Here is a 14,457-nt window from a genome sequence, read left to right as displayed (position 1 = left end):
AGTAGCTTCAATCATGTAAACAAGTATAAACAGTTTTGATTGTATGTGTGGATCAGTTGAAAAACACCTGAAGGGAATTCATTCTCAAATTTCACTTTCTGTGACTGTACAAACGAGATGATATTGTGATTAAAAAGTTGGGAACTAATCAGCTCATTTGAGAGCCCGTCCGACTTCAAATACTTCTTCTACACTTTCTTTGCGATCAACGCAATTTTGAAAACTATTTTAGTACGAAAGTCCCGAGGTTGTTTCTGAGCAGTCACCACATAGGTGGAAAAGATGAGACCAAGTCAGAAAAGTGAGAAAATCGGAGCTGTCTATCTGATACCTGAACCTAAAGATTTAATTCATTTGTTTAAATTGTTTAACACTATATTTGCCCTAAGTCTGTAATTGATTGTAACTGTTGCGTTACCTTACGAGTTTTCTCTCTGTCGGTTAATAAATTCAAAGGAATTGTAAGACGTGGCGACACATTTTTGGCAAAGACATTCTTAAAATCGACTCTTCACCGTGAAGCCATGATACGACATACGATCTACAATCTTTCGTCATTTGGCAAAAAAAGTGTCATCGTGGCCTCGGTCAAAAGTGGATTAAAAATTGTCTTAGCCAAAAGTAAGTCACTAAGTGCTACTATTATTTAAAAGCCCTGCCTGCAATTACTAGAAATTACTTGGAATCTAAGTTGATCTGAGCCTCATTTCTTTCAATTTTAAAACCTGACGGGCTAATGATTTCTAAGTCTTGGGTAATGTCAGGTTGACACTGAATTTTACCAAAATCGTTTCTGGTCAACAGTTATGGCTTCAGATTGGAGATCAAACATTTGATTTTAGGCCGTGAGACCGTCACCTGTTCCGTATTTTAAGTGAAGCTTTGGGTTTTCCACAGACTTTTATTTAACCTTTCAAAAAGACAGGCGGATTGTCGTTTAACAATTATATCTGTTACTTCTACGGTTAAGAGTATCGACTATTATTCGACACAAAAATTTTTACTTCATTAGTTAAGCCGTTTGCTTTGCTATATAATAGAACACTGGACTGATCTTATCGTTTATTTCAGTCGTCGCTGATAGACAGGATCATACACAGGGTCAGACTGTACTCCCACGGTCGTTCAAGTAATATTGTAAAACTGCTCGTAAAATCGATTTTTGAAATTTAAATTGCCAGCGGCCCAAATAAGCCCCGGGCTCTTAATCATATATAGCGCACACTTAAACAGTTCCGTACGAGTGGAAAGAGTGAACTCTTTCTTGAAGTTCGTGAGACGAAATCAGAGCTTGAGATCTTGATGGGCAACTTGAAGCCCCCAAAAAGTACGAACTTTGTTCGTTTTTCCTTCATTTTTTTCTTTAAAAAAAAAAATGTTCAATCAGACCTGCGTACCAGGTGGCCCCTTGAAACATTTATCATCCGAAACAATGATTTTCAAGCGTCCAGTATATTCAGTTTGAGTCGTATCGGTCATTTCAGTTAAGGTTTTTCTTTTCATTTTCTATGTACAATTATCAACAATTAAAGCAGCACAAAAATATGATTTTCTTTTTGTTTAAATTGTTTGTTTTTAATGAAATTCAGTGCGCTAAAACCGCTCCATCGAAAGTAAAATTTTGCAAATATTAAAAATTAAAAAAAAAAATGTTCAAAAACAAAAGCTTTTGACAAGCAGAACGAACGTTAAAGGTTGTCGTTCACTTAAATTCCTAGTAACAAAAATTACTCCGACAAAATTTTATTGCAAAATTATTCATTTGTTTTAAATCATTGATCCATCCATTATTCATGTATAATACGGCGATCTCTGAGGTGCCAACTAAATCTAAAAACTTTTTTTTATTATTTTTTTATTAACGTAACGTAAGACAACGCAACGAAATTAAACAGCAACTGACTTAATAATTACGTTTACTTCCTTCTTCTATGAAATAAATTAAAGAGAAACGCGGGCGGTTCATAATTGTTTCCCGGATTGATTTTCAATTTTTCAATTTTCAATTTTTCGATTTTCAATTTACAATCTGAATTTGTTCTTGTTGTAACTTTACCTGTTATTGTACAGACTCTGGATGGGTAAGGTGCAACTGAAATGTGAAAGTTTGTTTCGTTAGAGTTCAACATTTGAACTTGATTAATCCTTTCATCGATTCCAGATGGGTAAACATCTTTGTTGTTGCTTGTTGCTACTCTATTTTTACAAAAAGCACTAAATTCAGCCACCCAAAGTTAATTTAAATTTTGGATTCTTCTTTTCTGTTTGCTGGTCAAACCATCCGCCATCGTAGCATTTCTCCTCACGTTCAATTTTAAATGTCGCAACATTTCAATGCTACAATTGAAGACGGATGTCTTACTTGACGACTCTAAGTTAATTTACTATTGTCGATGCGACGTTCCTCCAGAGTGTAAACGGCACCGACTCGAAATAGTTCCGTATGCGGTCGTAGTGTTGGCTCGTGCGTGGTAATCAAATTCGATTCCAATGGATCATCGTTTCGAATTTGTATGGTAGCCTGAGACAAAAGAAAAAAAAAATTGAAAATCTAATCTTCCCTCGGGAAGCCGAAATTCTGACCTGATTCAAATTGCCGATGAGCTGATGGCCTTGCACCTGAGCTATAGAGAGCGAAGTTGTACCGTCGGTGTTTTCGTGCTGGGTCACTATGTGATGCTGAGCGTTGCCATTGTTCGAATCCATCGTGCTGGTCGGCGTCACCGTCAGTGCTATTGTTTGTTGCGTTGACGTTGACGGAGAATCTTCAGGTTCCTTTTTCACGGTAAGAGTTCGGATGGTTTGAACGTTGCCCTGTCCGGTAGTGTTTTGCGTTGTCGTTGCCGATGAGGATGATGTATTCGCCGAGTTGGTTGAACCTTGAAACGAAATTGAACCGGTTAGAGTTAGAAGTCACATTGCTCAGATAGTCCCAGCAAAAAATTACTTTTTCGGTTACTTTTCACGCCTGGCTTAGAGAAATGACGAAGTTCAAGATGACGCCGTAAGTTTCTGGACTGTCTGATAACCGCTCCGCAGATGGGACAAGATGCCGGCTGTTCGGATTGAGATCGTGATTTCGGCTCTGCAAAAGGAAGCAGAGAGTAAAGAGGGTGATGAGTCGGTCTATTTTAAGATTATGGTTTTCCTACTTGATGACAGGGGTTTCTCAGTTTTGACGACAACGATATTCGATTTATTATCTTCTCCGTTTTGTGCATTGGCATTGGACTTGGATTCATTTTGGACTTGCATTTGTTGTTGCTGGGGTTGTTGTTGCTGTTGTTGCTGCTGTGTCGGTGGCTGGATTTGAATGTTCTCGTCGATACGTAGTACTTTAGCTGTAGAAGAAGAAAAAACGGACAAATGATTACACAGTGTCCTCAGTCAACTGACAGAAATGTTTACCATTGGTCGGTTTTTTGGCGCGTGGTTTTCGTTTTCTGTTTGGCAAGAATTGATTTATTACATCCTTAACATCGCCTACAACTTCGGTAATGTCATGCGGCAATATTTCTTCGACAACGTGAGCTTGTACGGTTTGATGTTGATCGGCCTCATGAATCGTCATCAATTCTTCGTTCTAAATGGACACAGCAAAATTAAACAAATCGAAACCCAACGGTCTCACAAATCCATTAAACACTTACGCTGACCATTGTGCCGTTACCAACATCGATAACAGCCTTCAGGTGGTGTTGCGGTATCAGTCCCGGATGAATTTGAATTTGCGTTGTGTAATCGTCTTTGGATATCGTTTGCGGTGCCAGACCTTGTATGTTTAGACAATGTGCGGCTTGGAGTAGTGACGGCAGTTGAGAGTGGTCAACGCTTACTTCTCCACGATACACAAATTCGAGTAACGCTTCCAGGTCGCTTGCGTTTACACCGGCCAACATAACGACCGGATGTTTGCATGGAGTGTTCTGTAAGAGATTTTCAAATGTATCGGTCGTCCAATTTGAAAATTTTGTCATTATGGACAATTAGCGACGAACATTCCACGGTTTATAAAATAATGGATCAAGCCTTGTGTTCGGCAAGTTACTTAAAGTTACTAGACGGAGATGCGGGCGGACTAATTAAATCTTCACCAACCAAACGTAGCATTGAAGTGCAGCCTTGACATCTAACCAATCAGCACTAGGTCTATTTACTAGCTTAATATCAACAATTTGAAGGTAAAAGTCAGGCCAATGTCACAGTCTTTTTGAATTTTTAGATGAGATTTCTACTTCACGGTTCAACGTTTTCTCAAAAATGACCTAGAGAACTTATCAGGAACTCGTTTTGCCCGGCATATAATTTCGTTGGCTCTGTGGGATCATCAAGTCAGATGGGTCCGATGGAATTTCGTGTCGATGAACCTTTTGGAAACGGCAATTCTTAAATCTAGTCCTTCATTTGTGTAAAGTATATTGTTAGTGCTTGATTCAAAATCTACTACTTCAATATTTCATCTCTTATTCTTGTCATCGTTGTCGATAGCACATAACTAGCCCCCTTTTCTGAACACATCAAACCCTTCCTCCATCCACCATACAATAAAAAATCCAAAATATTTCGGGTTGCCCATTCTATGTTCCTCCTGCCTCTCAATCGATACATAATTTTGTCGAGGAAATATTTCGTTCATTTATTGACAGAGCTTCGATTTCTCTGCAACCATCAGCCAACAACATTGTTCACGTTTGAATATTACGATAACGCTTGTGCAGCTATAGTACTATATACAAACCGTATCGTTGGCATACTTCACGTAACAGTAAATATAGTAATGCATTAAACACTTTGTATATGAGTTTATATCGTTAAAACAGGCGCAATTTAATGCAAATTTGTGATGTGGTTCGATTAATTTTTTTTTTGTTAAATATTTTGAGATGCTTTTTCATGCGTTTTTTTTATAGCTTTAGTTGGTTTCGGGTTCAGAGATTCTTTTCTAATTCAAATTATTCTCTGTCAGAGCGAGAGGGAATTGACCATTTTCATCGTGTAAAATGTGTTGGACATAGAGGGAAGTATAGCATAAAGCAGGTGACTGTGACTATATTACTCTGGTAAATCGATTTACTAAATGTTTAAAAATTTACCGGTCGATAAATCGATTTATTTAATGATATGTCTTAGGTATAAAGGGTTTGGATGTTCTTTTTCTTTCAAGAAACTCAAATATTCATTAGAAATTTTTTAATGATAAGAAAGAAATGGTTGGAAGCAACGCAATTCAAGCAAAAGTGCTTCAAATGACAGCTGTCAAATAGAGTACTAATTTGTATGAAAAATTTTCACACATTTTTTACAGTGCCACAATTTGTTTGATACAATGTCTCCGTTTACGTTTTAACAATGAAAAGTGGGAGGAGCTTCAATTGTTCACTCGTAAACGGAGTGCTAATCGGCGTAAGACCGCTGACAGCTTTAGGCTGCGAGCGCACTTACACCGTTTAGCTCTCCGTTTACGTTTTAACAATGGAAAGTGGGAGGAGCTTCCATTGTTCACTCGTAAACGGAGTGCTAAACGGCGTAAGTGCGCTCGCAGCCTTAGGGTCTTCAGCAGTCAAAAAAAGCACTCTGTTTTGTTTCCGTTTACGTAAACCACGCCTCTTTCCTATTGTTAAAAACGATCTGTCAAGCGAAAACGGCGACAAAACGGCATGCTTTTTTTGACTGCAATTGCAACTTTAAGCTGTAATCACACTTACTGCGTTTATCTTTCTGTTTACTTTTTAACAATGAGAAGTGGGAGGAGCTTCCACTGTTCTTTCGTTAAGAGAGAGCTAAACGGCATACCTGTGTCGAAAGGTGTACAACTCATGCTTAAAATGCGTTGTTGGAAGTGAAACCATAGAAAACAATCGACTTAGCTTCTCACCTAAGACTTTCCTGCAAACGTCTTGGACTTAGACCCCCTTCATTAAGTACATTCTGCGACTTTATCAGTAAAAAAACTTAAATTTTAGCATTGAAAAGTACCCACAATCTTACCAAGGCCTAAAAACGATGTTATCTCTACACGAGATTTACTAATTGAAAATTCAAATAGCGGGAGTCCAATATCGCATACACATCGCATAAAAGTGTATGACAAGCATCGATTGACATCGATTAAAAATGTTCGACTCTATCAACGAAAATGCATTCAGAAAAACTTGTTCTCCAAAATATTTTCAATATTTCAAATGTTACAATGTTCGTCGATCACGTTGTTTGTGAATTGATACAATCATCCAAATATTTAAATAAAGTCAAACGTAACATGGTCGCTATAAACTACTAATATGAAGAAGAAAAAAAACCTACGAACGCCAACGAAACCATAGTGTCGACACCAAGCAACTTTTCGCGATTTTGTTATACTACAAGATTGTGGACACCATGCGAAAAAAAAATTGTTTCAATTTACAAATTTCGATTGTTGAGATGGTGCTTGGCGATATTTAAAAACATAAAAATTGCAACCTGTGAGTCGAACCCCTGTCATAAAGAGAAAATTAATACCAACCTATATAGAACTTGTAGATAACGAAAAGAAAACAGAGATGAGATGAGAAGAGAAATGAAAAATGTGCTCAAAATATTTACGAAAAGAAATACAACTTTTAGTAAAAGAGAAGCGACTTATCGGTCAATATCGCGGGTAAAAATGGTGTTGGTTTAAACAAACAATTAAAATGAAAATTTAGCAATTTTTTATCGAACATACCTTCAATAACTCCAATAAAAATGGACTAGCTGCACACAAAACAATTTTATGAGCTGGAAAACTGCGTCCACCTGCAGCTAAGGTGCAATCAACTAAGTCCCCGTGACATCGTAATAATTGCACGGCAGAGACCAACGAGGTCCCGTAATCACCCCACGTCAAACTATATAATGAGTTTATAGGCAGCGACATATTTCAAATATCTTTATTGTTTCGATAAACTATGCGTTTTTGTTTTAAACCGTGTGACAAAAAACATTTACAACAAACATTCGATGATGACTGCAGTCAACTCCGCGTTCCACTCTTTTCGATTTTTATGCTTACGTCTTACACAATTATTTACAGCCCGAGCAAAATATCGGATAATCGAAACATTTTCACTGATATTTCTAGTTTGTTTTGCTGCCGACGAAGAATGTTGAAGTCACAAATGATTTGATTTAAATTGAGAAAATTCAGAGAAACTACACCATGAATTTCTGTCAAATTGAACAAAAAAAATATGTCCCAAAGAGTGTCCCAAGAAAAGAGAAAAGAGTTTTTTTTCTGTGCTGTCCCAAAATGCAGACGCAACAACATGAAAATGTTAAAGTACGGCTTGAGCAATGTGTCGTCATCTTGTGAGAATTGAGAGAATCTGTCATCGTCGAACGCTTTGAGAGGATCAGAAAATGACGATTTTCTCTTTGATTTCAGAGTTTTTACACGAGAAACCGATTAATAATCGAAACTTTACCTGGAAAATAGTCTCCGCCCATCTAAATGAAAATTCTATGCGACTCATCGAACAAATTTACTCATTTTCAAACATGTCTCAATTCAATACACTGTCTATTGTGACAACAGATACGAAAACAGTGTAGAACAATGAAATTTCAGCTGGGAATCGGAGAAAAGTTAGTTGTCATCATTTTGAATGTTTGTCGTAGATTTTTATCATTCGTGCCAGTGTTCTTGCCGTTTGATGTTCTCTCTTGCATAAAAGACAAATTTGCATAACTACGATAATGTCATCAGAAGCGAAGGTACGTCAATTCAAATTAAAATTGCAAATCGTTTCCGACGATGCAATGTGTCCGTAGAATTTTCCGGTGCTGAAAAATGATAGACTATTGAGAGCAGCTCGCGGGGAGCCCGTTGATAAAGTGCCGGTATGGGTCATGAGACAAGCTGGCCGATATTTGCCGGAATTTCAGGTGAAATAAACGTCAATCATCATTACCAGTCATTGTTTTCAACAGCACCGGCTGTTCGTTTCAGGAAGTGCGTGCGAAACACGATTTCTTTGAAGTTTGCCGGACTCCCGAACTTGCTTGTGAAGTGACGATGCAGCCGCTGCTACGATTCGATCTGGATGCCTCGATAATTTTTTCGGACATTTTAGTGATTCCTCAAGCTCTCGGGATGACCGTGGAAATGCGACCGGGAGAGGTAATGTTAAGTTAGTGTCAAAACTAATGAACCGTTTGCTAATATTACGTTCAAAAGGGTCCCAAGTTTCCGGAACCATTGGTTGACCCGAAAGATCTGTCCAAATTACAAGTGGAAAATGCAGTGTCACGATTAACATATGTCGGTGATGCCATTTCAATGATGCGACGAAATTTGGATGGAAAAGTGCCTTTGATTGGATTTACAGGAGCGCCGGTTGGTTATAGTGTTGTAGTTCGATTTAATCAGTTAACGTCAAAGTCACTTCGACAAATTACAGTGGACATTAATGGGCTACATGATCGAAGGTGGTGGTAGCAAGACGATGTCAAAGGCGATTTATTGGTTGGAGAATTATGCAGATGACAGCAAAAAACTTCTGGAAACATTGACCTCTGTGATTGTGGACTACTTCGAGATGCAGGTAATTGATTTCGGTGTTTTACTTTCTTTATCTCGACACCACAACCTCAATGAAATTTTACAGGTGAAAGCCGGAGCACAAATGCTGCAGGTGTTTGAATCCAGTGCTGATTTCATCACCAAAGAGCAATTCGCGCTAGTGTCGTTACCATACTGTAAACAGATTCGCGATAAACTGCACGACAGACTATCGAGCCAAGGAATAGACCCGGTGCCAATGGTGATGTATGCCAAAGGAGGTGGACATTCGCTGAAAGAACAATCACAGCTGGGCTATGAAGTTATCGGATTGGATTGGACTGTTGATCCGACTGAGGCGAGAAGCATCGTGGGACCAAACATTACGTTACAGGGAAACTTAGATCCACAGGACTTGTACAAGACACAGGTACATTGAAAACTGAATTTTTTTTGTTGATTTGTGGCATTTTGTAAAAATGACCTATGCATCACAGGATGAACTGAAAGAACTGACTCTGGCTATGGTGAGGAAATTCGGTAAAGATCGTTATATTGCTAACTTAGGTCATGGCATCACACCGTTGACACCCATTGAGAGTATGACTACATTCGTCAATACAGTGCACAGTGCGTTCGAATAATTTTGTTTGCGAGGCGCACTAACTCCTAATAATTTTTTAGTTTGTTGGTGGGGGTGACGGTCAGACGATGGCTATGCTACTTTTTTTTGTTAAATCGTATTTAAATAATTTTAGAATTTTTCTAAGAAAAAATTAGAGTTTTAAATCACGTTGAGCAATAAATTTAGAATTTTAAATTGAAACATTGATTTTTCAGTGTACCTAGTCAACTAATTCAACTTTCCCGTGAAGAAGAAATTAAGCTCGGTGACTATGGTCGTCTCATGCAGCGGAGAAATGACCTTTATTTCTGAAGAAACGACATGAACTGACCTTTTCTTTGAGGGCGATTTTATGAGTTAAAAATGGGTTATATTAGGCTCAGGTCGAGTCTGTTCATCTAGGCAGATCAAGGTAGTTAAGGTGAATCCTGACCTGTTCCGAGCTTTGACAGAAAAGCAAAATAGTGAGCCGCGTATGAGAATGGAATCTAATTAATCTTCGGTCAACCAGAGAACCTTAGATTGTTCGAGCAATTGATGACAGCGATTTTATGTTGAGTCGAAACTAATCTGTAAAATTATGAGAATGAAAATGTCGGCATACTGTACCAGATCCATCTAGTAGTATTACGTGAAACCGCAAACAATTTTATCAAATGCAAACGTGCTCAGGTACACCAAACATACCGATTAAAGCCGTCTGCTGATTAATTAACAGAAGATAAACGTTTGTTGTGGCGAATACCAATTAAAACCGTCTGCTGATTAATTAACCGAAACGTTTGTTGTGGCGAGAAGATTATCAAAATGAATTTGAAATATTATACTGGGAAAACGATCATTATTCGGTGAAAGTGATTCAATTTGTGCGTGATGATGACGTAAACTGGTCTCATTTTCGCTTACTTTATTGTATTACTAACTCAATAATCACATCTTTTCATAAATGTAACATAATGGGGCAACCTTTCAGCACATTTCCTTGAATTTTAAAAGCCCCTCCTCCAGTAAAACAAACCAAAATTCATCTTTTTTACAGGAGGGTCCAAACCCTCTTCCTTCTTTAAGTCCTAACGTTATTTACGGATGTGGGATGTCCACTAAAATTGACTAAATGGATCGCCTATAATTTCTACTCAAAGCAAATTGTGCATTCTAACTTCCTCCAAAATTACTAACATCAAAATAGGAATGATACCAGTCTATCGTCTCTGGTCGGGACTTTGATGAACATTTCCACTGTTTTTTTTTTTTTGAAAATGACAATCCTATATGAGTATTATGTGGCGATCAAAGCTCGTATGGAGATTCTCGAGCTACGGAAATTTCATTTTTAGTCGATTCGTTCGATTAAGTGAGAAAAGCGCCGATTTTTTTCTGGAAATATAAATTTCCAATTGAAATACAACCGATTTCAGCCCTAGCGCAAAACTTATCGAGTTCTTCGCCACTTGGGGTCAACACAATAGATTGTTCTGCAGCAAATGTCGAAAAATTATTTGGGACAAAGTTAGCATGTCGGTCGTTAGCTCGGTTGTTAAACATCAATTTATCACGAATTATGCTAACAGACAAATTGTCTCCTGTGTGTTTTTGTACAGAGAATGTATCTCAAGAAATTTTTTACAATGATGGCATACTAGAAACGTAAACGTTAATGTACACATTTGCACTCAGTGTTCTGAATAGAACAAGAACATTACGAACATTAATAACTGGCAGTGTTATAACAACAAACCTTCCTTAAAATATCGGTCAAAATTTAAGTCAAAAAAATAGTATTGGATGTGTGAACCATCGATGTACCATAGGGTAGATTGGTACACACGAAGAACGTTTTTTGCGGAAAAGAATGTAAGAACCATACAAATATTTCAAAATCTTAATGTCCCTTGCCTTTTCGAATGTCCCTTCGCTTTGTGTTGTGATTACATATTGTTGTCGTTGTGTGTGTGATATATTTCCGAATTTTCGTTCTTCGTGTATACCAATCTACCCTATATTACATCGATGGTACTAACGTTAGATGATGTTTCAACTGCTATAACTGACCACAGAGGAAAAGAATGAAGCAGATAGTTGATTGAAATTTGTTTATTTTAAATTAAAATGAATAAAAAAGAGAACGAAATACATAAGAGAAGAACAAATAGTTATTTGTTTACCGATAGGAGAAAATGGGAAATTCTAACAAGAGAGATGTTTGCTCGAGTTGGAAATTTCCTATTTCTCCCAAAACGTTTTTCATGCATGCAAGTTTTGCCGTTTTTCCACGAAACGAACACATCGATTCGCCATACCATTTTCGGAAACATAAACAAAATGACAATTCGAATGAGAAAAGTTCTATTTTTCTCCCCACGGGAGAGAAAGTACTGCACATTTCTCTAGAAATTTCATTCGACTAGTCGTCAAGACAACATAATTTTCTCTTGGTCTATTAAGGTGAGAAAATAAGGCAAAACACAATGCGTGTATACGACACAGTAGGTATATCCAAAGCACTGTGACAGTGCGTTGGTATATCATAATATGTGCAAAATCCGCACACTTTAGATTCATCTGTTGCATAAAACGTTGTATATGAATCTGGATGCAAAGTGTTTCATGAGGCACACGACGTGTATTGGGCATCTCGACCTGCGGTTTCGTATCAGAATTACACATCTAGTGCCAAATAAAACACTTTGCACTCGTTGTCATAAATAGCTATTTTCATATGTGACGGATTTTTTTAAATTATGGTTCTCTTTGATCGTCTTTAAAAGTATACCCAAAACAACTGAAGACGCTAAAAATTCAAATTCAAATCTAGGCCCTTCTGTCAGCATCAGCTATCATTAAATGAATTAGTGCAGAACGTTTCCATACAGTTTGCAGTCAGGAATCGGCCAAATCTTTCCAAAAGTAGTGACTGCTTGCACAATCCATTAGCTTCGCATCCAGGAATGTGTAATGGATTTTCATTCAGTAAGAAAAGTATGTCGTTGTCTTCATTGGCGCAGCTAAGACAAATCGAAGAAAAATTTATTATCCTGTCTCAGTTCCAAGCTCGGTTCATACGGTAGTGAACATATAAATAGATCGTCGTATTCATTACGGAGGAACGACAAAAGTGGGAGAAACAAGACATTTATAATACGACGGTCTTTTCAGATGTTCACGATCGTTGCAAATCCTGTAAATTCTGCAAATCGTTGCTGTTTTTATAGAATTATACTTACTCATATTTCACAATGGCTAAGTTAGCCGCCATCGGAATGATAAAACTTGACTTCCACAATCGGTTCGTTTGTTGAGCAAAATTATGTCTCGTCAACGGAGTGTCATCTTCGTAAACACCAAAGTGAAGCAGAAACAATATCAAAGTTATATTGTTTGTGTTAAATATTCTGGCTTTGTGGTCGCCGTCGTTGTTTGATTGAATAGCGGTCAGCAGATCCTGCATTAAAAAGCAATTCATGTTTTCGAGGAGTCTACGATAATTTGGGTGTCCATAGCCGAATCTGTAGTAAAGGTCCAGATCCCAATAGTATTCATAAACTTGATGGTTAGCAATGGAGAAACCAGCGCAATATGGGGACGTTCCGTTCAAATACCAAATTTGCTCGTATTTACAAAAACTAGCTAAAATGTCAATTTCGTTGATCCGTAACACCTGAGATGCATGAAAACCCAATTTCGCACTAACTTGTATCGCCATCTGTTGGTACTCAGGTCCCTGTCTAAATGCTTCCGGTTCCCGTCTATCGGAAAAAATCACATCTTGATACAGAGGACACTGGATGTGAGGAAGCAATAAGTAGTCCACCTCAGGAACATCTGCGAATTCAACCGATTCATGTCCACCTGTTCCAAATAAGCCATCGGCAAATGCATAAAGACTTCTAGCGGCATTATTTAAGCCACTGGAGCGAAAAAAATAGTCGCTCGGCGAATATGTTGATGGCAAAAGTGTTGGAAATGCAGCCTGATAACGTTGTGCCAACCATTCATATTCATCCCATCCAACTGATGTCAAATGTGCCGCCCTTTCCAGTGCAATATCCGGATTCAATTCCCAATTTTCAAGCAACTCAAAATCAGCTGCGCACAGAGACGTTTTGCCTTGTTTGTAGTTTTCTAGTATTTCTGTATGAAGACGCTCGTAGTTTCCAAGCATGTTAGCCGTTTCGGTGCTACTAGGTAGTCTAGTTCCATACCTACCAAGCATCCAGAACTTGGAAGGTGTACAAGTTGACACATTCGCGTTAATCCTTTGCCCTCGTATAGGCTCATATGGACCGTGAATTGTGAACATTCTGATCTGTGGCCTGTGTGGGTCGATGGCTATGCTACTTTTTTTTGTTAAATCGTATTTAAATAATTTTAGAATTTTTCTAAGAAAAAATTAGAGTTTTAAATCACGTTGAGCAATAAATTTAGAATTTTAAATTGAAACATTGATTTTTCAGTGTACCTAGTCAACTAATTCAACTTTCCCGTGAAGAAGAAATTAAGCTCGGTGACTATGGTCGTCTCATGCAGCGGAGAAATGACCTTTATTTCTGAAGAAACGACATGAACTGACCTTTTCTTTGAGGGCGATTTTATGAGTTAAAAATGGGTTATATTAGGCTCAGGTCGAGTCTGTTCATCTAGGCAGATCAAGGTAGTTAAGGTGAATCCTGACCTGTTCCGAGCTTTGACAGAAAAGCAAAATAGTGAGCCGCGTATGAGAATGGAATCTAATTAATCTTCGGTCAACCAGAGAACCTTAGATTGTTCGAGCAATTGATGACAGCGATTTTATGTTGAGTCGAAACTAATCTGTAAAATTATGAGAATGAAAATGTCGGCATACTGTACCAGATCCATCTAGTAGTATTACGTGAAACCGCAAACAATTTTATCAAATGCAAACGTGCTCAGGTACACCAAACATACCGATTAAAGCCGTCTGCTGATTAATTAACAGAAGATAAACGTTTGTTGTGGCGAATACCAATTAAAACCGTCTGCTGATTAATTAACCGAAACGTTTGTTGTGGCGAGAAGATTATCAAAATGAATTTGAAATATTATACTGGGAAAACGATCATTATTCGGTGAAAGTGATTCAATTTGTGCGTGATGATGACGTAAACTGGTCTCATTTTCGCTTACTTTATTGTATTACTAACTCAATAATCACATCTTTTCATAAATGTAACATAATGGGGCAACCTTTCAGCACATTTCCTTGAATTTTAAAAGCCCCTCCTCCAGTAAAACAAACCAAAATTCATCTTTTTTACAGGAGGGTCCAAACCCTCTTCCTTCTTTAAGTCCT

At 37.8% G+C, this 14,457-nt stretch overlaps 3 protein-coding genes across 3 annotated transcripts; 1 reads left to right on the top strand and 2 right to left on the bottom strand.

Moving 5' to 3' along the window:
* Positions 1-2,254: 2,254 nt before the first annotated feature.
* Positions 2,255-7,254, bottom strand: LOC119086036 (transcription factor GAGA). Its single transcript, XM_037196610.1, has 7 exons — positions 6,707-7,254; positions 3,651-3,926; positions 3,409-3,583; positions 3,153-3,341; positions 2,948-3,085; positions 2,584-2,879; positions 2,255-2,521 (listed from the first exon to the last, which is right to left on the bottom strand). The coding sequence occupies exons 1-7, from the start codon at positions 6,896-6,898 to the stop codon at positions 2,372-2,374; spliced, it is 1,416 nt and encodes a 471-aa protein (XP_037052505.1). The 5' UTR covers positions 6,899-7,254; the 3' UTR covers positions 2,255-2,371.
* A 320-nt stretch (positions 7,255-7,574) lies between these two features.
* Positions 7,575-9,347, top strand: LOC119086037 (uroporphyrinogen decarboxylase). The gene is made up of 7 exons (XM_037196611.1): positions 7,575-7,734; positions 7,792-7,905; positions 7,970-8,140; positions 8,198-8,356; positions 8,421-8,564; positions 8,628-8,951; positions 9,019-9,347. Exons 1-7 carry the CDS (start codon positions 7,717-7,719, stop codon positions 9,163-9,165), a joined length of 1,077 nt encoding a protein of 358 aa, XP_037052506.1. The 5' UTR covers positions 7,575-7,716; the 3' UTR covers positions 9,166-9,347.
* Positions 9,348-11,418: 2,071 nt separating this feature from the next.
* On the bottom strand, positions 11,419-13,451 carry LOC119086035 (multiple inositol polyphosphate phosphatase 1-like). Its single transcript, XM_037196609.1, has 2 exons — positions 12,371-13,451; positions 11,419-12,151 (listed from the first exon to the last, which is right to left on the bottom strand). Exons 1-2 carry the CDS (start codon positions 13,444-13,446, stop codon positions 11,977-11,979), a joined length of 1,251 nt encoding a protein of 416 aa, XP_037052504.1. The 5' UTR covers positions 13,447-13,451; the 3' UTR covers positions 11,419-11,976.
* Between the last annotated feature and the right edge of the window lie 1,006 nt (positions 13,452-14,457).

This window comes from Bradysia coprophila, chromosome IV, assembly GCF_014529535.1.
Source record: "Bradysia coprophila strain Holo2 chromosome IV, BU_Bcop_v1, whole genome shotgun sequence".
Taxonomy (NCBI): Eukaryota; Metazoa; Arthropoda; class Insecta; order Diptera; family Sciaridae; genus Bradysia; species Bradysia coprophila.
This window is presented reverse-complemented; position numbering and strand designations above follow the sequence as displayed.

What these genes read in the sequence shown, in the direction of transcription:
- LOC119086036 (XM_037196610.1), bottom strand. Translation starts at nt 6,898, where the DNA reads ATGTCGCTGCCTATAAACTCATTATATAGTTTGACGTGGGGTGATTAC. An exon ending in GTAACGGCACAATGGTCAGC is followed by an intron (nt 3,584 to 3,650) that starts GTAAGTGTTTAA and finishes GTGTCCATTTAG; the next exon opens with AACGAAGAATTGATGACGAT. An exon ending in TGAGAAACCCCTGTCATCAA is followed by an intron (nt 3,086 to 3,152) that starts GTAGGAAAACCA and finishes TTCCTTTTGCAG; the next exon opens with AGCCGAAATCACGATCTCAA.
- LOC119086035 (XM_037196609.1), bottom strand. Translation starts at nt 13,446, where the DNA reads ATGTTCACAATTCACGGTCCATATGAGCCTATACGAGGGCAAAGGATT. An exon ending in TTAGCCATTGTGAAATATGA is followed by an intron (nt 12,152 to 12,370) that starts GTAAGTATAATT and finishes GATTTGTCTTAG; the next exon opens with CTGCGCCAATGAAGACAACG.
- LOC119086037 (XM_037196611.1), top strand. An exon ending in GATATTTGCCGGAATTTCAG is followed by an intron (nt 7,906 to 7,969) that starts GTGAAATAAACG and finishes TGTTCGTTTCAG; the next exon opens with GAAGTGCGTGCGAAACACGA. An exon ending in TGGAAATGCGACCGGGAGAG is followed by an intron (nt 8,141 to 8,197) that starts GTAATGTTAAGT and finishes TACGTTCAAAAG; the next exon opens with GGTCCCAAGTTTCCGGAACC.